At 30.6% G+C, this 24,767-nt stretch overlaps 1 protein-coding gene and 1 non-coding gene across 2 annotated transcripts; both read right to left on the minus strand.

Annotated features, from left to right (window-relative positions):
* Window positions 1–7,525: 7,525 nt before the first annotated feature.
* Window positions 7,526–9,290, minus strand: LOC120183109 (LIM domain-containing protein PLIM2b-like). Its single transcript, XM_039187876.1, has 5 exons — window positions 9,126–9,290; window positions 8,947–9,046; window positions 8,154–8,176; window positions 7,970–8,059; window positions 7,526–7,801 (listed from the first exon to the last, which is right to left on the minus strand). Exons 1-5 carry the CDS (start codon window positions 9,258–9,260, stop codon window positions 7,526–7,528), a joined length of 624 nt encoding a protein of 207 aa, XP_039043807.1. The 5' UTR covers window positions 9,261–9,290.
* A 1,030-nt stretch (window positions 9,291–10,320) lies between these two features.
* On the minus strand, window positions 10,321–10,481 carry LOC120183168. The gene has a single exon (XR_005521919.1). It is a non-coding gene; the product is annotated as a U1 spliceosomal RNA (small nuclear RNA).
* Between the last annotated feature and the right edge of the window lie 14,286 nt (window positions 10,482–24,767).

Genomic DNA, 24,767 nt, shown 5'->3' on the forward strand with positions numbered 1-24,767 from the left:
GTTGCAGTAGATAAAGATCCTTTGCATCATTCTTATTATTTTTCCTCATCTTAGCATCATCATTTGTTTCGCCAATGCCCTCTTCAACTAATTCCCACAAGTCTTGGGACTTGAATAAGGTTTGCATCTTTACACTCCAAAACTGATACTTTTCACCGCTAAACAGAGTAATTGGCAGTTGCGATAATGAGGATGAATTTGTTATCATACTCTCTCAATCTCTCGCGTTTCTCTCTTTCACGCCCAGTTGATATCGAAGGAATCTGACTCTGATACCAAACTGTTAGTTAAAACAATAGATGAAAACGAAAACCAAAACAGAGACACTGTTAATTGAAGAAGCTGAATAATTTGCCACCCTTTTATTCAAGTTAAACTAGCCTATTTATAGGCTTAAAACAACTAAAAAATAAAGAAAAACAACCTCCTAAAAATATTAGGAGTAAGGCCCATCGTGACTAACAATAAAGAGAAAAAAAATATGATTTATGAATTCAAAGTGTAGAAGCGTGGAGTTGTGGTCGGCTTCTTCTGGATTTCCATATCTTCTATTTGACATATTCAACTCCTACGATTTTGGAGCATTCTCAACATTGATAAGTAAAAAGATTATCTTTGTAGTATTTTGTAGGTTTGTAATTAATACTTCTATAGTTTTCTTGGAAGTTGTTTTTAGTTTATTGAATATAAAGTTCGCCCCCAGCATAAAATTTTGCCTCCGTCCCTGATGAGCCTATAAAAGGCACTACAAGATGCATAAATCTATGGAATAAGACATTTTTGAAATAGTAAATTATAAACAGAAAAAACCAAAAGAATCACCCGATCATACTAAATAGATTCAAAACAAATTGAAAAATGTTTCATAACCTGGAGGATATGTTATGTTGCGAAGATCGACAAAGATCCTGACTTGAAACCATCTTGTGGTTCGTAAAAGACATTGGAGCATACACCAACAATAGCCATGTCCTTTGTGTGGCCGTGAGGAATAAAACCGCGTTGCACAAGGAAGATTAGAAGAGTCTAAATCCCATAACATATCATAGCCATCAACAAATCTTGAAATCTTGCATCAATCTACCACTAGAGTGGTTTTGATTACCATAGAAATCATCCTTCCTGGCAAGAAAGCAAAGATCAGCGCAAGAAGGAGATTCCAAGGGGACGAGAGGAGAAAATTCAAAGAAAATTTCATAGAGATTTTTCTCCATTCTCCGATTTACCAGTAGACATTCCACGGGATAATCATTACACCAAGAGGAGGTGACAGATTTCTCATCTATTGTCATTAACTACAATAAGGTATAAAAAAAGATGTTGTAATTTATTACCAATAATTGAGTTTGTCTTAGTGACTGAGCCTCACATAATCCACATTTTGCGTCCCAAGTTTGATCCTTCGTAACTCTTTTTTTTTTCTTTAATTTCTTTTCACCCCCAATCAAAAGGATGACATGGATCACCTTCTAATTTGAGAGAAATTAAATTAAATTAAATTATTAAAAAAAAAATTTTTAAGTAAGAGTTGGCATGTGTCCTATCTAATTGAAGAATTAAATTTATTTAATTAAATTAAAATGACCAAAATGGTTTAATGTGTAAATATTAAAGATGAAATATATAAAACATTTTAATTGTCGTCATCTCTACCGACAATATCAATGACAGATAACTTGATTGGTAATATTTAATAATTATAATTGATTAATTAAGTAAAAAAGATTAATGGTCAAACTGAAAAAAAAGACACTAATTAAGAAGTCATAGGTATAATTTATCCTAAACAAAATTATCTCATACGAAGTCGGGCCAAAAACATTTGTGATTACCCCATAAAATGTGTCCTACATTCGTAAAATTGTCGGCTTTTGTGACTCTTTTTTGAGTGGGCCCAAGGTCACCCACTAATACCAAAAATCCAAGCCTTGTCCATTTCTCGTGCACGAGAGACATTAAAAAGGTGGAAATTTTAAAGTCCGTTTGGTTCCAGGAAATATTATAGTATTTAAATTCCTTCAAACTTTTGACCAAAAAAAAAAAAAAAACAGTGTAACCTAAACTTTTTTACACTTGATATGACCTTTAAACTGAGATAAAATTCTATCAAATTTTTTAACTAATAGAATCAAATTGTCACGATACTTACATGAAAATGTAATATTTCACAATGTTTTTATGATAATACACGACGAAAAATGATGTGATAGATAGACTTAATTGTCTTTTTTATTAAGTTTGAGGGTCTAATTAATTTTTTAAAAAGTTTGAGGACTTATCTATTTTTATGAATAATTAATAAATTATTTAAATATAAAATATATTAAATCTAAAAATATTATAAAATTCAATTATTAAAAAAAATTAGCTTAATGACCACATTAAGTATAAAAAAAATATTCAATGACCATATTGATTTTTTTGTAAAAGTTTAAGGGTTTTAGATACCATTAAATTATATTTTTGTTAGAAGAATTTGAAACTGTAAATTAAGTTAAAATTCTAGATAATATTTTCCTATATTTAAATTTCTAAAATAATTCTAATAAAAATACTGAAAACATATTTTGATGTTTCCATATTTTTACTTATTTTTATTTTCATTGTCAGTAAAGGAAAATTCTACAACGCTCGACGAGCACCAATGAACACAACTAACGATGATCACCATTAATTTATTTTATAAAAATTTAAAATTCTAAAGGGTTGAACATATAATTATAAATTAGTTAAAAATTTAAAGGTAAACTATTTATTATAAAGGGTAAACTATAACAATGACCACCGAACTATTGCCCCTTTTTATTTTGACCACCATTTTTGAAATTTTGTCAATCAAGTCACTCAACTATTTAAACGTATTCAATTAAGTCACTTGTCGTTAATATTTAACGGAGAAGCTAATGTGGCAGTTAAAATATTTGGTATAGTTACACATTTTGGTCAATGTTACTTATATATTCTATCAATTTGGTCCCCATTTTAATATATTAAAATAAACTTAACCCCTCAAATCAAATGGTGTCATGTGTAATGACATGTGTTATCCGATTGGATGGTTAAATTTATTTTAATTTAATATATTTTTCTCACCAATTAAAGGGTAAAACATGTCACCCCTCTAAAAGAAATAAATTTTGGGCGTTAAATGATACACATGGGAATTAAACATGGGGTTATGTGTTGAAAAACAAGGCTCCATTGAGCCAAAGTAGTTATTGGTTCAAACTTGACTATATATATTATATGTTGTATACTGTAAACTTAAATTTTAGTATTATATCTTAACTTAAATTCACATATTAAATTAATTTTACATCCCAAAATTAAAAAATTTTTATCTTTAACTTATTAAATATGTTTTATTCTTTGTAACCTAAAAATATATTTTATTATTTTAATAATTAACTATTTTTTATCTTAACTTATTAAATGTTTTATTTCATAACCTAAAATATATTTTATTCGTATTTTAATTTAAAATTATATTTTAATCTTAACATATATTTTTAATGTTAAGATGTAAAATTAATTTAATATGTGAATTTAATTTAAGATATATAAAATATTAAGAATTTACTTTCACTAATATACAACATAAATAACATATGTAATCAAATTTGAACCAACTAACTACTTTGGCTCAATGTTGAGCCTTGCTTCTTCAACCCAGAACCCTCGTTTGATTCCTTGGGTATCATTTTTGCGCCCAAAATTTTCTTTCCTCTAGAGGGTGAGACATGTTACCCTATGATTGATGAGAAAATATATTAAATTAAAAATAAATTAAAATAAATTTAATCATCCAATTGGATGGTGACACATGTTATTATACTTGACACCAGTGACACATGGCACTATTTGATTTGAGGGGTTAAGTTTATTTTAATTTATTAAAATTAGGATCAAATTGATAGAATATATAAGTAACAATGACCAAATGTGTAATTATATAAAATATTTTAACTGCCACATCGGTATATCCGTTAAATATTAACGACAAGTGGCTTTATTGAATGCATTTAAATAGTTGAGTGACCTAATTGACAAATTTTCAAATATGGTGGTCAAAATGGAAATGGGCAATAGTTAGGTGGTCACTAGTATAGTTTATCCTTTATTTTAAATAATTTACCTTTAAAGTTTTAAATAATTTATAATTTAATGCATTTGAATTAAAAATATGAAACTAGACTGATATTGCTTTTCTAAAAAAAAAAGAAAATGGCAACAAAATTAAAATGAGAAAAGGATGAAGAAAACAAACAAATGAGATAAAAGATTTTTTTAAGTAGATGGTTGGAATTATAATTTAATTTAATTTTTTTCATTATAAAAAAAAACTTTAATCGCTTTGAATTTTTAAATTATTGGCTTATAATAGGCAAAATCTTTTATATCAATTCTTTCCATCACTTCTTTTGATCCATTCAATTATTTTATGTCAAATCATCAATTTTTCCATTGACAATCAATTGGTATGGTGAGAAGTTTAAATCCTACCGATTGTAAATATAACAAACTGAGTTGAGAGAGTTGTCCTTACATCTATAGTATTTGATTTAGATTAATCGATCAATAGATCAGACACAGTTGGTTATAAAAAAAATATCAATTTTCCACCTCATATTTGTAAAGTTTTGCTTTCCTTATTAGAATTCTTTTCCTTTGTAGGTAAAAAAAAAGATGAATTTAGATTCACCATTAACGCTGGCCTGCAAAACCACATTCTTACATGGTTTTGGATGATGAAACCAAAGGTTAAAAAAGTACGGGGCTTGTTCAATAATTCATTAATTCCTTCTCTTCTTTGATCAAATTTCGCAAAGTAAAAAAAAAGTTTTATTCGCTATCACCATGCCACATGAGCGGCTCTGAATCTGATCTTACATATATAATCTTGGTTACGCTACATAAATGACCACATAACTGAGGGCCGGGTCACAGATGACCACTATTTTTAAATTTGTATTTAAATAATTTCATATATATCTACAAACATTTAATTTGTCACCCTACTTTGTTTTCTTCTATTTTGGTCACTACCTGTATATGATTTGTTTCTTTGGATTTTGATTTTATGCAATTTGATCCTGATTCTGTTTTTAATTTGTCCAATGCCTCAATTTGAGCATTAAATTTAAAATAATTTATTCTAGTCATGTATTAAATTTATGGATTAAATCCCCTAGATTTTAGAATTAATCAATTTGGTCACCAAGATTAACTTTAATTCTTAATTTTTAATTAGGTCTAAATTTCAATTTAATTTAATAAATTTATTTCTCCATTCAATTGTGACACATTCCACATTTTGTATATGCAATTTATTTAATTTAATAAATTTTCAATCCAATCAAAAGGTGACACATGTCCCTTTTGAATTGAAGTGAAATAAATGAAGATAAGTTTTGACACCTAAGGGTAATCAACTTGCCTTAACTATTATGCTAATTTCACAATTGTTATTAAGATAATACATATGTTATATAACTTGTTCAAGTTTAAGCATGAAAATTTTAACCCAAAATGAATTAGTAACCAAGCAAGCCTTAACGAATAAGCTAAATCTAATATTCAAGAATCAATAATAATATATATATATATATATATAATATATATATATATATTAATGATAAAAAATAAAAACGAATAAGTGAGAACTTATAATATAGGCTAATTGAGAATATGACAACACTTAATCACTAAAATAAACCTACTAGTTTATTATAATTCATTTAAGATTTTAATATTTTAAATTAAATTTATTTGTTTTCATTTTATTTTTATTGATTATATATATGAAATCATTAAATATTAATTTAATATTTAAATTATAATCATAAGAAAAAATATTTAAGATTCGGATCATAAGTTTATCTTTTGATTTTAAATTGTGCTTGTGAGTTCGAGTATGTTAAATATTTTTACTTTAATTTTAAATATAATTCATATATAATCATGAATAAATAAATATAAAATAATTTAATTTAAAAATATTAAAATCTAAATTAATTATAAATAATATATTAGAGTTTTTTTAGCAATTTAAGTGTTATCATATTCCCAATTGACCTAGATTTAAGTCCTCAATTGTCTATTTTTATTTCTATCATTAACTATAATATATAAATATAAAAAATAGTTTAATTGATTCCTAAATATTGGATTTAGCCTGTTGGTTAAGGCTTTGCTTGGTTACTAATTGATATTGGGTTCAAATGCAATTAAGTTATTTTAGTTTTATTTTTCTGCTTAAACTTGAACAAGTTATATAACATATTATCTTGATAAAAAATGTGAGAATTAACGAATGATTAATTCTAAAATATGGGGATTTAATCTATAAATTTAATACATGACTAGAATAAAGATTTTAAAGTTTATGCTCGAATTAAGGCATTAGACAAATTTAAAACAGAATCAAGATCGAATTGCATTAAATGAAAATCCAAGGAAACAAATCACATACAAGTAGTGACCAAAATGGAAGAAAAAAGTAGGGTGCCAACGTCGTGAATACGCGTAACTTTACAAGGACCCGCACCCTAATTATACCAATTTTATTAACTGCCACGTAAACACTTTCGTTAAATGTTAACGATAGGTGGCCATATTGAAACCATTTAAATAATTCATGGTCATATTGATGCAAATTTGAAAAAGTGGTCATTTCGACTTGACCCTTAGTTATGTGATCATTTATGTAGTTTACCCTATAATCTTTGACCCAACTTTGATTATCAATTCCTCCATGGAAGAGTTGTATATCTCATCACCTGATAAGTTGAAATCTGATCCAAGCTTTTCGTTTGATAACTCTGAACTCTCCTCTTAATCTTGTTTTCAAAATCTCCAACTTGAATAAACTAGAAGAAGAAAAACTTTGACGAAAGGTGAAAACTTTTAAAACTTCTTTATGGAAAAGGGTAGAGCTTTTTCTTCACTTTGGAAAATTTATCAAAGAATAAAAAATATATGAATCATTGAACAAGCCTCATAATTCTCAAACTTTTGGTTTCATCATCCAAAACCAAGCAAGAATGTGGTTTTATAGGCCAGGATTAGTGGAATCTAAATTTATCTTTTTTCACCTAAAAAGGAAAGGAAACTTTTTCAAATATGAAGTGGAAAAATTGATGATGTGGCACAATAATTGGATGGAGCTACAAGTGTGGTGATGGAAAGGGTTCATATAATTTCTCCAAATTTTAATGTTCAATTATAATCAAACTTTAAAAGTAAAAAGGAAAATAACATTAAGCATAGCTAGTAACTTCCCACACAATTACATCAATAAAACCCAATTTTATTATCGAAGTTGATCAATGAAATCACTACAAGCAACACTATAAAAAGTTGAATGTAAAAATATGATATAAAATTACAAATATCAAAAAAGGCAATTAATAAAACAAAACATGAACAAATTGAACAAGATGTTCAACTTGATGATCAAACGATCCATCACCCAATCAAAATCAAAATTCTAAAATAATTATAAAAAAAGGAACATTTTGTTGGATTATAATAAACCATGGTGGCGTATTAAAAGTGAAGTTTTTATCTTAGGAGTCATCTTGGTTTCGGCATTATCCTGAGATGAAGAGCTATTATTTCTCTTGTGGGAAGCAGCTTGGAGAACATGGGCGTAGTTCCCTTTGACCATGAAAAGCTGAGCGAAATGGTGCTTGCAATACAGGACCCCATCCAGAGCAGCATACGATGAGTGTGTCAAAGCGCACCCTCCGTGGGCGCACCTAAAGCACGACTTGTGGTAACATTCCCCTTCCATCGACATCTATCCCCATAATGTCACATCATGGATCGAGGAAAATTTTGATATAATCAATAAAATAAATAATTAACCGAAGAAAATTTATGTTTTATGTAGATCCGTTACTGCCATTATCAGTGAATTACAAAGCAAATTCAAGAGTCCAAGATTTAAAAGAGTAAATTTACTAACCTTCTCTAACGGATACACTGTCTTGTGACATGCAGCACACTTGTCTTGGGTTCCACTAAAGAAGGATGAATGTTTGTTGGGAGCCTTGGTCTAATAAACACAATGGAGAAGAACATGGATGGTGAGTGTTGTTTTGGGCTTGAAATGAAAATTTGATCATGTTATAAAGGGAAAGAAAACATACATATTCACTGTTCTTCTCCTTTGCTGCACAAGTGATCATCAAGAAAATTAATCTTGTTAGCATTGCTCATATAGCTAAGAATGAAGAATTCAAAAGAAGAAGAGATATGGCGGGGATAAACAGTTAGGCTATTATTGGAATTGATTAATATAATTAGTAATAAATTGTTAGGAACTTGATCAATATAAAATAAAATAGGAACAAGAGACGAGATTTAACGTGATCACTTTGTCTAGCTTCAAAGATGAGAAGAATGATAATTCACTATCAATGTAGAGACCACGAAAGATAAACATATAATATCACATGTATCCTAAAATTCAGTATCTATATCGATATCCGAAGTATCCCAAATGACTCCTCCAATATCCTACAAAACTTACCTTTTCAACATAATCCCAAAAGTTACATAAATCACAAAAGGATTATTATCTCTAAAATAATTTTCTCACATAATTCTAACTGTTAAGACATACTCAATATTTATGGAGTCAACTACTTCGTCACCAAAAAACTTTATTCCATAAGATTTCTATCCTTCAAATAAATATTTACTTATTAAATAAATATAAATACCAAATAATCTTCAACCGATATAATTACATTAAAATCAAACTTAATTACCCATTATAGTTTAGATCAAAATAATATAAATGATAACATATTTAAATCAGGGGACTAAGATATAACCAAAATTAAGTATGTGCAAATAAGATAAAGTAAAATATTTTTGGACATACGACTAATTCGACCTTACCCGTGAACAAGTCTAAAGAGATGGATTTTTTCTTACATGATTGAAAATTCTTGCTGTAATTGCCAGATTCCTTGAATAGTTGCTCGAAGTGAGTCTTACAGTAGAGAACTCCATCCATGGAGGAATAGTTACTCATCTACGAATGGACACAAGATTTTATGGTAAACACAAGAAAAATAAAAGAGGCAAAAACTTTCTAGAAAGAAGAAAGATACCACAAGGTTCCCCCTGCAATGGGTGCATTTGAAGCAAGTTTTATGGTAAGGAATTCCTTCGAGAGTCAACATATCCACAACATAAACAGTTTTGTCACAAGCCTTGCATTTATCCAATGTTCCTGTGAACGCCATTTTCTTTTGATTTTTTAGAAAATTTTTTGAATGTTTACGAGAAACAGTGAAAATATTGGACAAGAAAACAAACTTGTCCTCTGTAATTAAAAATTGAAACTTTTTACTCTGTTATATATCAGATACGTGATTGGATATTCCTATATTAATGTGAGAAATTTTAGATGTTAATGTCCTCAAACCCTGTTGAACCGGAGAGAAACCAGGCTCATGTTTCTTGACTGCCAAATTTGGATGAGCCAAGACAAGATTAGCATTCTCTATTTTCTTAATTGAATTAGTATCACTAGTTAACTATTTTTATTTTAAATTTTCAATGATTTTTTTGTTTAATGATTTACATATCCTTGTTTAGTTTTATAATACCTGATGGATGCCGTGTTTATAATTTTTTGAAAATTATATTTAAAATACTTAAAATTATTAGTTTTTTAAAAAAAATCTAAATTTCTTTAAAAAAATTTAAAAAGAAAACTCATAAAAAATTTTAATTCTAAACTCTTTGGTTGTTGTCATTGTCGTCGAATGGAAGAAGAAAAGCCGTCAAAGTCGTCTTAACTCGTCGGTTGTTGTCATCATCAACGAATGGAAGAAAAAATGCCGTCAAAGTCGTCATCACATGATATAACAAAGTTAAACATCAATTAACTGTTTGTGATTTGTATTATAGATTTAATTATTAAGATTAGGGATTTGGGTATTCACAATTTAAAGATTTAGGACGACAATAAGAGCACCATTAAGTGGTCCGAGGCAGGTAGGGCAACGTTTGATGACGACAATCAGAGATGTCCGGCTAAAGATGGTTAAATTTTAGAAAAGTATAAATAACAAGACATAATTTAAATATTTATTTTTAATTAAACCTTTCTTTCAGAAATTTTGATTTATATTTATTTAATAATATTTATTTAATAATTGTATTTATTTAAGGAGTAGATAATAAAATATAAGTATTTTTTAAAAGGGTTAAAATATAAGTAATTTTTTTAGATATTTATCTAAAGAGTTAACTTCTAGACCACAATAATTTAAAACACAGAGTTTGAATTGATGATGAACGAGGACCGCGCGAACACAACCCACCACATCCACAGTTTATAAAGTAGGCTATCCAACTTAGGGAAACCTTAGACGAGCACTCATCCCAAGTGCAATAGAAGTCACTAGCCTAGGCCATAGGCTTTACTGAGATCACCCATACCTTGTCCAGATAAGTATGGTGCAAGTGTGATAGTTGCCTCTTATTTATTCAGTCTAGTTTCGAGCCCCCTCTTTCTTACTCGATATGGGATTATACTTCATCATGACTCCACCCTTAAGACTGATGGGGCTGAAGAATATATGAAACTTGCTAACATATTAGAATTTTATTCCTTTTTCTTTATCTCGCTCACTGATTAAAAAAAGATAAACTACGTGTTTAGTACTTAAATTATCAGTTTTAGTTTGTTTTAATATCTAAACTTTCATTTTTTTAAAACTATACTAAAAGTTTAGCTTTTGTTTCATTTTAGTACATACCGTTAAAATCTTAACTGACGGGCTGACGTGACGTAGCTCTGGTGGACGGATGACCAATCCAAATGATTGATCAGGAGAGAATGAAGTGTTGACCAACATAGTTCAGTTTCAGGCCCATCAGACGGTGGACCACGAAGATCGGAGGATGAAGAAATCAAATAGTCCATCATCAATTTGGGGGAGATTGAGATTGTAGACACTAATTTTTCCATTTTAAAATTATTATTATTATTATTATTATTATTAAACAAATATTACAGGCCCAAAATATTTATAAACTGGAGCCTAATTATAACCCTAAACCCGATTAGGGTTTCTATCCCAGCACCCAACCGCCAACGATCTCAGCCGTTGGATCTGAGAGATCCAACGGTCTATAGAAGTTCCACCATGAAGCCCTAGGGTTTTATAACCCTAGGTTATCCACGCCGCCACCTCATCAAGGATGAACAGCCACTGCCGATGCCTCCATTGCCAGGTGGTCCAACCAGCCGCTACCGACGTTGCTGCTGGCACGACACCACCCTCGTCGAAGCCTCCAGGAGGCTAGCTGCCCCTCCACACGTCGAGCTCTATGGTGAGTCACCACCATAACTATGGTGACTCACCTAGGCAACCTCCTTTGGACCGGTACGAGCAGAACGTCGGTGGTGGCTATAAAAGCCACCATCCCTGCAAAATAAAAAAAGAACAAAAAAAGAAGAACAAGAGCAACACCAAGCAACCAACGACAACCAACAACAAGCACAACCATGACAATAGCAACAACAAGACAACAAACCAAAGGAAAAGAAAAGAGATCAAGAGAACTTACCCCAACCGTCGGAATCTCCATTTTCGAGAGCCGAATCGCCGAAGTCACGACCTCAAATCTAGGATGATTAGAGAGTTTTCAAGGTAAACAACTCTCAGTTTCGACTTTAGGGGAAGCTAACCTTCGATTTGTGCTAGTTTTCCAAATTTCGGCCACCGTTATCGGCGCCGGAGCACGACCGTTGGTCGATGACTGGTTTCCCTCAGACGAGGGAAACTTAGAGAGAAGAGAGAGGAAATCTCTCCTAGAGAGAGAAGAAAAAAAAGAAATGAGAGTTTAGGCCTAAAATGGCCGATTTGGGGGTATATAAATCCCTCCCCAAACGATGTCATTTTGGGGAGAGACCCCTACGTAATTTTACACGTGGAAAAATCCTTTCCGCAATACTCATAGTTCTGTAACTTTACATTCTAGTCACTTAAATCAATTTATAATCATTTTAATTCGGTCTCTAATTTTTTTATTTATAATTTAGTCACTGTCATATTTTATATATTTTAGGTAAAATAACCGATTTAGTCAATGTAATTTTAATAATTAATATTTTAATCCCGAATAATTAATTAGGTTAAATTACACTATTAGTAATTATATTTTTATAATAATTCGAATTATTCCATTAAATTAGATATTTACATTTTATTCCTGTTATTTTAATTTTATTTATTTTACTCACTGTTTAGTTATATTTAATTTTTATTATTACCCTTTTAATTTCAATATGTTTAAATTAGTACTTTAATTATTATTTTATTATTCGTATAAATATATATGTTTGATTAAATAATAATGTTTATTTATTTTTAAATATTAAGAAAGGGCGGTCTTAAAATAACTAGACGTATTCTGGTATTTAAAATAAATAAATATCTTATTTATAAAATATATATATTACTTCATTTTTTTATTTTTAAGAAAAAATTATTATATCTTCTTAATATTTATTTATTTTTAATATCAAAGAAATGGATTGTCTTAAAGCAACTAGATCCCTTTCTATATTTTTAATAAAACATTTAATTTATAATTCTAACTGCCAGAGGTCTTTCACGAAGTTGCTCTCAACCTGGCGTTGGGGTAGCCTACTACCTACCCCCCTTACCCATTACATATGAAATATAAGTTTGACATTTTTTTAATTTAGTTTTATTTATATTATTTTCTTATCATATTTTTTATATTTATTTATTTGTTACTATTAAAGAAAGTGGCTGTCTTAAAGCAACTAGAAGTCATTTTCTGATATTTTTAAATAACTAAATATCTTACTTTTATAATTATATATTAATTTAATTTATTAGTTTTAGAAAAATATTTTATTAATATTTATTTATTTTTTAATATTAAGAAAGGGTCTGTCTTAAAGCAACTAGAAGTCATTTTCTGATATTTCTAAGTAAATAAATATCTTATTTATAAAAATAAAAAATATATTTATAAAAATCAATATATTTTATTGGAATTATACTAATAAATTTGAAATCACAGGATTATGAATTAAATATATTCTTGAATTCTTAAATTTTCAATAATAGAGACAATTTATAATCGTCATTAACCAATTTTAGGTGTTGTGGGTGCTAATCCTTCCCCAAACGTAACTGACCACGAATCCCTTTTTATTATTAAAAAGAATGATTTTTTTGTTAAACGCAGACCAGTTTATCTTTTAACTGATATTTTCTTAAAAACTCTTTTAAAAGATGATTTTTAGGTATTCGACCTACCTAATCCAAAAGGTCGATGGCGACTCCCAAAACATTTTTAAAAAAATCAAAATCATTTATTTATCCACATTATTTTTTCCGCCAAGGAAAATTTCGTGCCCGGGCGAAAACCGGTTACGACAGAGTGTTTCGGTGAAACGTGTTAGAATGTTAATGGAATTAGTTAATATTTGTTATTTTGTTATTAGGTAGTTACACTTTGGTTAGTTTGTTAGCAAGGCTTAATGGACTACATAAATCTCCTATCTCCTATTAATAGACTAAAAGTGCATTTCTTGTAATTCATTTTGACGCTTAGTAAAAAAAACCTAATACCATTTAGTTGTTATCACCATAGGCTTGTGTTTCTCTTCTTCATTCACTACTTCCGTTCAGTGGTGCCCAACCACTGCGCTGGAGCATCAATTTCAACATGGTATCATTTGTTGATGATCCTGCGACCATTTTGTTTCTCTTCCGCTTCGCTAAGCTACGTTCGTCCTAACATGGTGTTTCCTCAACCATCGAAAATTTTTGTTGCTTACTGGTTCGTCCTCCATCTGTTCCTTAACCGTCGTCATCGCTACTACTGGTGAATATTTCTATTTCGTTGAAGTTTTGGGTCTTTAGGTCAGCGTGTCTATTTGTTTCTGATAAAGGTTCATGTTTTCCCTCTTTGTTGATGCTTCAAGTCAATACGTCTCTCTTCGATTTTATTTCTTGGAATCACAACGAAGAGTAAATCGATCACCTATATTAAAAAGTGTTGCATATTTCAGTTTTGAGAAGAATCTGTTGATACTATTAGTTGATTACTGTTAGATTAGTCTACTGTTTGTGGTTCGATTATTGAGTCATTGATATGGTGATTCTCTTCAAATTGAATCTGATCTCGTCTCTTGCACGTGTTGTTTTCAGTTTCTGGTAAGGTATCTAGATTTACTCCACATTACTCTATGATTTTTAAGTTTATTGAATCATGGTATAATTGTTGCGGTTTGAGGTTTGAATGAGGTTATTGTATCTGAGATAGTCTTGAAGGACTTTTTAGTTTACTGAAAGTTGATTTTACCCTGAGAGTTGTTCTTACTTTACTCTTTGTTGGTTTAAATCGACCGCTTCAATCTTCTTAGATGACATGTTCTGCTACTCATATTTCTATGTGTGCTGCTGATGGTTTGGTGCTGAGTTGGTTATTGACTGCTTGATACAACTGAATTGAATTGTTGATTGCAGGAAATGGAATTGTGTTGTTTTTAAGAGAAGAACAATTTTGCAGTTTTGATTCATGAATAAATTTCAGATGAAAGAATGAGAAAGAAAATAAAGTAGAACGAAAGGAAACATAACACTTACGATTCAATGAAAAGAAGAATAACACTTTCAATTCTCGATAAATCACCTAAGTAAAAGGAAAATATTTTCTAAAGAACTTTAGATGAAAGGGTGAAGAAATAAAGATAAAATGGTGAATGAAGAGAAAACGTATTTCTTTATTAAGAACAATATCGTTGTATCAAATCAAGTATCAGAATTACTGCTCGCATATAACACTTTGTTTGTCTTTTGTTCACGAGTCAACTACAAAGAAGATCACGAAGGTTGAAGAAGTAGAGTGAATGTTAGAATGTTAATAGAATTGATTAATATTTGTTATTATATAGTCACACTTTAGTTAGTTTGTTAGCAAGGCTTAATGGACTATAAACCTCCTATTATAATGAGCTAAAAGTGCATTTTTGTTATTCATTTGACTCTTAGTAAAAAAAAACTTAGTATCATTTACTTGTTATCACCATAGGCTTCCGTTTCTTTTCTTCATTCATTGTTTCCTTTCAGTGGTGCCCGACCACTGTACCAAAGCATCAACATTTCAACAACGGAGGTCGAAATAGAGTTCAGGTGGTCGAAAATGGGCAAACTGAAAAGTTTAGGTTTCATCGGCTGACAAATACGACGGTCGGCAAACTCGTCCATTAAATTTTTAATGGTTTGGTACTAAAATGAAACAAAAACTAAATGCTAGGTATGATTTTGTTTAAAAAAATAAAAGTTTAGATACTAAAACAAACTAAAAATGATAATTTAAGTACTAAACACAATTTACAATAAGAAAATTATAAATCAGAAGTGGTCTCTCCTTCGAATGGTCATAAACTATGATATCAGAGTCTGCAAAAATAACTCTTAAATGGAGTCTCCATCTATATAGCTAGGAGAGAACATATAGTGTGATCGTTTAACACAATGTTATGGCATTGTTGTTCCGTTATACAAAATCTGTGAATCATATGGTGTGTGCTTTGGACAACGTTGAATTTTGTTTAAGTTCTAAATTTATGGCCATAATTCCATTTCTCCACTCTTATGTAGTTGCAATATTAACAATCTTGTTTGAAGAACTTTCAATCGTTTCGTATTACAGCAAATTACATTGGAAACGAAAAGGTTGTATGTTTGTATGTGGACACTGTTTTTCGCTCGGGTGGGGAAAATCATGTATGACTTAGGGTTTGTTTGAAAAGATTTTAAAATGTGAGGAGTCTCCACTAATCATTTTAAGGTGTGATCGGGACACAATAGAAATCAGGTGATTTTAATAAAATATTTTATTTTTATCAAAATACTAAGTTTAGGGTCTACGAAAACCAAAAAATAGATTCGTGAGCCAGTTACGCGTGGGGAAGGATTAACACCCCACAGTGCCCAAAAATCGGTACCTAGTTGATTACCCTATATTTAGAATTAAAAATTTTGAGTTCAAACTTTATCTAATTTAAATATTATGGATGCAAAGTTGAAAAGGATATTTGTTTATTAAGCTAATAGCATTCGCCCCTAGCATGAATGCGTGAGATCAGCTATTGTGCCCAATAACCAGAAATTGCCTTGATATTTTAGAAATCATGATGCAGTCATAAAAAGGATGTCGACCTATTTCAAGAATTACCAGTAGTCACCCTATGAGTAAACTTGTAGGAGATATACTATTGATTCCCTAATAAGTGAATATTGCCTTAGGTTTTAAAACATGATGCAATCAAACAATTTATTATTAACCCTAATTAAACTAAGGGTAGATTAAAGCTTTCTCTATCTTAAGGTGTCAAATTATTAAGGAACTTAGAGGCATTAACCTAAAAATGTAAGCTCTAATATTAATCCTACTTGATTTTAACCAGTTATTTAATCGAATAATTGATATGGTCCCTTGAGCATTTAGGCGATGGCCAACCCAGATTACTCCTTAAATTAGAGGGCCTAAATTGAAATCTAACCTAAAGTGGAGGCTCTAATTATCCAAATTTATCATGTTAATTTAAAATTCTAATTAAAAGTTTAAGGATTAATATGCAAGGAAACTAAAGTCCAGAGACTTAAATGTAATTTCTAAAGTTTAAGGACCTAAGCTGGTGATAGTCTAAAGTTAAAGGACTAAACCTATGATTTAAGGCTCTAACTAACCCTAATTATTTAAACTAAAATAAACCTAACTAAAAGTTATAGGGACTAAAGTTAAGCTAAAGCTTTGATAAATTAATTGTGATTAATTTACCAATTATTGTTCGAACAACCAACTCGAGTGATCGGGCATTTTTATGCAAAAACTCAAGTCGGATTGTTCCCTAATTAAAACTAAGGTGAAAACCTAGTATATAAGTCAAATTATTTAATAGGGAAAAAGCTAAGGTAAATCTTATAACATAAAAAATTAAAATAAATTAAGACAAAAAAGCATACATGAAAATTTTAAATGTACTTAAATGAATAATAATAAAATATAAAGTCTAAAATAAATACTAACTGAAACTAATGTTAATTAATAAAATAATTAATTTAGGGACTAAATTGAAATCAATAACATAATACAGGGACCAAATTCAACTATGTATGCGAATTTTAAAATAATGACTAAATTGAAATAAATGTAAAAGTAAACGTGTAAAATTGAAATTAATCAGTGACTTAAATGTAAAAACACGCTTAAACTAGAGTGAGTAAAACATAATTTTCTCTTTTTTATCAACTTACAATCAAAATAGGTAAAATCACAAAATTAGGTCATTAAAATTAAAATAAGTACGAAAAAGTCACAATAGGTGACTAAAATGCAAAAACACGCTAAAACTAGGGGGACTATAAAGAAAATATACCATAATAACATACATAAAAAGGGTAAGTAACAAATTTGGTCATCGTAGGTGGCCAAAATACAAAAACACTGCTAACCTTGGGGGACTTAAATGTGAATAACCCCTAAACTCCTCTATAAAACATATTTCCTTCTTTTTTTCATTTTTAACCTATTTAAAAAAACCCTAAAATACTCTCACAACTCTCCCTTCTCTCCCTCGACCGAGAGCCAAAACCCCACCGTCAATGCCATCGGCTGCCGTTCCGGCCACCGTGCACGATGGCTGGAGTTCCTAAACCAACCCCCAAACTACCCTATACGCTCCGATCTACTCCCCTAGACCCGAATCTAGGGTCAAAATCACCAAATACAACCTCTACATACCTCAAAAACTCCCCCGCCATTTCAGTTCCCTATCTTCGACCACCGTGAAGATAAACCGACCCCTCTCAGGTAACTCTTCAACTTTCTCTATTTTTATTTGTTGATTCGAAAATTCCTAAAAAAAATGAAAAGTATAGATTTATTTTACCTTGGAATTATTTTTTTTGTATTTCAAAAATATCTGGGGGCTTTTACATGCTAGTTTCGGGTTTTTATAACTGAGTGTCGACAATATTTTTTGCCCGGGTGGGAAAACACTGGTACGACTTAGGGGTTTTCTTTGAAAAGGTTTTAAAATGTGAGGAGTCGCCACCGATAATTTAAAGGTACGACCGAGACACCATAAAAATCGGGTGATTTTAATAAAGCTTTTTATTTTTAGTAAAATACCAAGTTTATGGTCTACGAAAACCAAAAAATAGGTTCGGGAGTCAGTTACGTGTGGGGAAGGATTAAGACCCCCACACCGCCCAAAAATTGGTACCTAGTTGATTACCCTATATTTAGAATAAAAAATTTTGAGTTCCAACTTTATCTAATTTAAGAATCATTATAGAGGCAAAGTTAAAAAGGGTATTCTTTTATTAAAGCCAACAACATTCGCCCATAGCGTGAATGCGGAATATCAAATATTGTGCCTAATAACTGGACATTTCCTCGATATTTTAGAAATCATGATGCGGTCTTGAAAATAATGTCGACCTATTTCGGTAATCACTAGTATTCACCCCTGAGCATACTTGCGAGAGATGTACTATTGACTCCTTAATAAGTGGACATTGCCTTAGATTTTAGAACACGATGCAATCAAACAATTTATTATTAATCGTAATTAATCTAAGGGCAAATTAAGGTTTTCCTTAGCTTAAAGTGTCAAATTATGAATAATTAAATAACCTAGAGGCATAAACCTAAAATTATAGGCGCTAATATTAATCCTACTTGATTTTTAACCAGTTATTCAATCGAATAATCGATATGGTCCCTTGAGCATTTAGGCGAGGGCCAACTCAGATTACTCCTTAAATTAAACGCTCTAGATTGAAATCTAACCTAAAGTGGGAGCTTTAGCTAATAACCTGTTTAATTATGTTAATTTAAAAATTCTAATTAAAAGTTTAAGGACTAATGTACAGGGAAACTAAAGTCCAGAGACCCAAATGTAAAACTTTAAAGTTTAAGGTCAAAATCTATGATGCCTAAAGTTTAAGGACTAACCAATACTCAAGGCTCTAATAATTATCCTAATTAACTATTAAAAATTAAGATATTAAATTAGGTGAGCTTTAAATTAATTGATGATTACATTTAAGGATTTGAATGATCGACTCGAGTAATAGGACATTTTATGTGAAAACTCGAATATTTCCCTAATTAAAACTAAGGCGAGACCCTAATTACTAAATCAAATTTAAGTTTAAAGATCTAATGTAGGGACAAATTCTAAAAGCTAATTAAATTAAATAAATATAAAGGGACATGCATTTTAAATATCAAACAAACAATTAAATAAATTAAATACAAGAAAGAAATAAACAAACCAACATGTATTTTATTATAAATTAAATATAATGGGACTAAATTGAATTGCCACTAAATTAAAGAGGATAAAGAAAAAAATTGAACACGTAATCATAAGGTATTAAACTTAAATAAATTAAAAATCAAGCATGCAAAACAACAAATAAATTCAGGACCAAAGTGCAAAAACACGCTAAAATAAGAAGGATTAAAATGTGATTTTCCATTTTTAATAAGCCAAATATGCATTAATAAATGAAAAATGCAAAAATTACACAATTATGATAATAATATTTCAAAACAATTAAATAGTCACTGCAGGTGACCAGAATGCAAAAATACCCTAAAACTAGAGGGACTAAAAAAAATATACCAACAGTACAAAACGTACATGAAAAAGGGTAAATAATAAATTTAGTCCTCGTAGGTGACCAAAGTGCAAAAAAACAGCTATCTATGGGGACTTAAACGCAAATAACCGTAAACTCCTCTATAAAATACTTTTTTTATCATTCTAACCTATTTCAGAAAAAAAAACCAAAAACTATCTCAAACCCTCATTTCTCTCTCTCGACTGAGAGCCAAAACCCCACTGAGAAGACGTCGTCGGTCGTCACCTACGATGGCCGAATAAACCCTAATTACCCCAAAACAAACGTCTAAAGCCTGATCTAACCCCCTAACACCAAATCCGACAATCGAAAGCCCTAAAACACTCCTAAATCGCCCCAAAAAACTTGACCCTTCGACTTGTTCTACCTCCGGCACGACTGAACACACTCAAACCACCCCGAAACCTCTTGATATACCCTTTAATGCCTAGATCTAGGTCAAAAACCAACATGCAAGACCCTATGACCCACTAGAATCCCTATACTTTTGACACCCTCACCATTGACGTACCCCGACGAAATGAGCTTCAATGAAACTCTCTCTTCCCCTCCACAGATGATCTTTTCAAGCTCTTTTTCTTCTTTTTTTATTTTTTTATTATTCAAAACTTACTAAAAACCCAAAAAATAGTACCTCTGAAATATTTTTGTATTCATCGAAAATCAGTGGGGAAAAGTCCCATACAAGTTGATTTTAGTGGGTTCTTATACCCGATTTCTTACAGAGATAAATAAAATAAAATAATAAAAAACTTAATCCCTACTTGCTTCTCTGACCATCACTGTTTATGATGATTTGATTTTTAAATGCCCCATATTTTTTGGGTTTAGTTGAGATTTATGATGACCTGGTTCGTCTAGGCATTGACGGCGGCAAAGACTGTTGATGATATGATTTGTTAGGGTTAGGGTTAGGTTAGGCTAGAGTTTTGGTTTGGGATCGGATTTGGATTTCGGTTTGGGTATTGGATTTGGGTTCGGTTGTTGGGTTTGAAATAAATATTTAATAATATTTTATTTATTTGTAATAATAATATAATAATATATATATTACTTAATAGTTGAAAATGGTGATTACAGTTGCCCCTCTTTGCTCATTACAGTGAAATGAGAATAGAGAAAAGACATAAAACACCATTTTTCAACGTGATCACTGCTTGTCAAGATGCAAACTCTTCGCTGGGGATGTCAATCCACCTCCTTCTGTGATGGATAAAACATGATTGAACAAGTTCTTCTCATTATGAACTTATTCTCTCGTAAACATTGACCCAACTCCTTCTGCAATGGTTGACCTGAGGTGATGTTGATCCAACTCCTTATGCGATGGACGAGCAAAATGTTGAACAAGTTCTTCTTATTACGAACTTATTCTCTCGGAAACGTTGATCCAACTCTTTATGTGATGGAATCGAACAAAGTGATGATGCTGATCCAACTCCATATACGATGGATGAGCCAAGTATTGGTGCTATTCAAACTCCTTATATGATAGAAACGAAGAAATGTTGATCCACCTCCTTATGTGATGGAATCAAGCTAAGGTTAAATAAGTTCTTCTCATTATGAACTTATTCTCCCTCATCGGATGTGTTCTTCTCATTATGAACCCTTCCATTGGAAATGTTTACTTGTTTATCCTCTCTTTGAAAAATTTAAAACCTGTAAAATATTATCGTATGTTAGTGATTTGTATTTAAAGTACCCGAAGGTAACGACTCGATAATCATCAATTTTTTTGCTGAGATCCATTTCTTTCAATGATGAAAAATATAGACTGATTCTTTGCTGAAATCTTTCTCTCTAGTAAAGAATTGTGAAATCTTTGCTAACTTTGGAATTCCTATGAAATATTCAACCTTTGAATGAAAATGAATCGGCGAAAAGAAATTTGTTTCAAGAGTAACTATCTCATGTGAGATAATTTTTTTCGACTGAAACAATTATAGATTTTGTGTTTCAAGGGGAATTGTCTCAAGTGAGACGAAATATGTTTTTTTAAGAAAAATAATCTCAAGTGAGATAAAATTTATTGTATCAATATGAGAAACTTTGAAAATTGGTTTCTCATTTTTCAAAAAAAATATCAAATGAAAATATCATACCTGAATGTCTTAATGATTTTTGGAAATAATTTACTAAGTAAGAAACTTTGGAAATTACTTTCTTATTTTTCAACAATTTCACTTTTGGTAAAGATTAAATAAGAAACTTTGAAAATCGTTTTTCATTTTTCACAGATCATATGTAAACATCTTAGTGGTTGGGTAACATGCACCACTTCTAAGTAATGATGATTTTTTGTGTGGATTGGGCTCCTCTGCTCTTGAGACTCTGCCACTCCAAATGTGATTTCCTCTATTTGATATTTGAATTGTGATTTTCTCTTATCGAGTCACAAATCCTTACTTTCCTTGGGAACCTGTAAAGGATCATGCATTTATTTATGAAATATGAATGCAATTAAATGTGTCTAAATATAACACTTTCCTCATACAAATGATGTTTTTATGGATGCAGAAATATTAATTCAATTTATTTTTAACTTCAAAGTGGAAAACTCGGTCTTCCCCCTTGATAAATCTTGACTAGAGCTACTCCAATCAGGCCAGCAACTTGCCAGTTCAAGCGAGCCTTCTCTTTTTTTTAGAAGAGCAATTTGATCAGTTCATGTCATCACGTCTTCTCTTTCCTCTTGTTTTTGTTTCTTTATGAAAATCTCAGAAGAAATATTTTCTCTTTAATTCTTGTTGTGGTCAGATATATGATCTTGACACCTTTTGTTTATGTGCCAATTGTTCTATCAGAGCTGTATCTTCAAGACTCTTCTGCCATCTAAAGCATGAATGGTTTGCTTTTCAAAGTAAGCCATTCTTATCTTTATTCTACTCCTGACGTTCCAAGCGGTGAGGTTCATTCTTAACACTTTCCTGGTTGTAATCTTGTTACCTCAACATGATCTGGGTTTTAGCAATGGCCCCAATGTGAGTACTTTCATTCTTATCTTTATTTGAGTACCATAACTTCAACTTCGAATGGTCTCACTTCTTGCATCATCCATTGAAAATTACATCATGTCAGTCAAGGTTTTGAGCATCAATGTTAGTGGAAAAGATTTCTTATTTTCAAGGCCATTCAGAAGGTTGATTAATATGCCTGATATAGGAGTGCCTTGAATCTTTGTTACAAGTTCAAATATCAGAAAAATCTCAAAATAACCATGCTCCTTCTTTTTAAGGCGACTGTCTGCTTCTGATTAATCATTGATGAAGTCATAAAGAAGTACGAATAATTTTATTCTAGAATCTCTTGATCTTTTAGACTTTATTGTTTCAAAAATAGGGGAATGTCCTCATTACTCTTGCATTTTTATTTGAGGCAGAATAAGCCTCGCCCACTTCAAGGATCTCTTTTATTATTGAGAAATCGTCTTGTTATTTTCCCCCAATTAAAACATCTTGGAGAAATTTCTTTGATAGGGATTGAATAGCTATCCTTACGTACTTACGTACATGAATTCAACTCATATATCTTTCCTTAACACACACTCTTTTGCAAATGAATACGAGTGTCAAGGTTTTGGACTACTTTGGGTTCCCTGTATTTAAAGATTAGTTCAAAGTAATACCAATAAATCTTTTGATTTCTTTTGAACTATGTTAATATAATTATAATATGCTTGTAAATGAAAAAAATTGGGGCTTGAAATGAGAAAACTGGAATTTTTATAAAGTCTTGATAATCACAGAAATGATAAAAAAATCAAGAAATAAAGTCAGAAGCTTCAAACATCACTAGCATGAATGTTCCTAAACCCATTAAATTGATATAATTTGGATAACTGAGGTAAGCCTCTATCTAGAAGATATCAAATATTACCAAAATGTCTGTAGACGTGAAGCTCCTCTCAAAATATCAAGTTCTCAAAATTACTCAACTATATATTGCCCCGATGAGTAGAGGTGAGCTTGTGTCTAAAAGACCTCAGATGCTGCCAAAATGTTACAGTTGTGAAGCTCATCCCAAAGTACCAAACTCTAGAGATGATTTTATTTATTGGATGCTTAATATCAAAATACATTTGAGCCGTCTTTTCAGGTTTTCAACTCAAATCATTCCTTTGGTTTCAAGACGATATTTGTGGATTATCGTCTTGAAATCTCCTTTTGAATTTTATTCCCTCTTTTTTCATTTTTTTTATTTATTTTTCATTTTTTATTTATTTTTCTTTTCTTCTTTTTTTTCTTCAATTTTCTTTTTATCTTTTTCACTTTATTTTTTATTCTTTTATTCTTTGTTTTCTACAGGTGTAATTCTTTTCAACCTGAATTTGAATTTATTGGATCAATTAACACTCCTCTGGAAACGACCTCATTGGCAACGTATGATCCTTTCTTAATCACAAATCTATTTTCCACGAGAATCTTTATGAATTGACAAAACCTTTTCAATCACTAGATTATCCTCTCATACTTATATTATATGAACTTTCTTATCATAAGCCCGCATTATTTGCTTCTGACACATTTTTCCATAGCTTTCAACCTCTTTTCTTCAATGAGACTCAACTGATTACATCAAGCTTCAACTTGGTCTCAATTCTATTTTCGATGAAGCTTGAAGTGATGATATCTCGACTACGATAAGTAAGACTATTTTATTCTAAAGCCAAATGAAAATGAAGTTTCACCTCATCAAAGTATATACTGAATTTTGACATGTATACATGATGAAGGATAATTTTTTTGTGGCAATTCTTACTATCCTCTTAGTTGAAAGACTACTGATGAAGAACTTCTACATGTTTTCAGCACTTAAATCCTTATCACGACTACTATTATCCCTAAAGCGCGAGCCTCAAATTTTACCATATTGTTAGTGTAAAAGAGGTCTGATATATTGATTAAAGGGTAACAAATGTTTTCTAAAGCAATCACCATTGCCCCAAGTTCTCATCCTAAAGCATTAGATGGCCCATCGAGGTAAAGCTTCCATAATTCATCTTTTGAACAACATCATCTTCGTTTGAGA

The sequence above is a fragment of the Hibiscus syriacus genome, unplaced genomic scaffold (genome assembly GCF_006381635.1).
Source record: "Hibiscus syriacus cultivar Baekdansim isolate YM2019G1 unplaced genomic scaffold, ASM638163v2 tig00112738_pilon, whole genome shotgun sequence".
NCBI lineage: Eukaryota > Viridiplantae > Streptophyta > Magnoliopsida > Malvales > Malvaceae > Hibiscus > Hibiscus syriacus.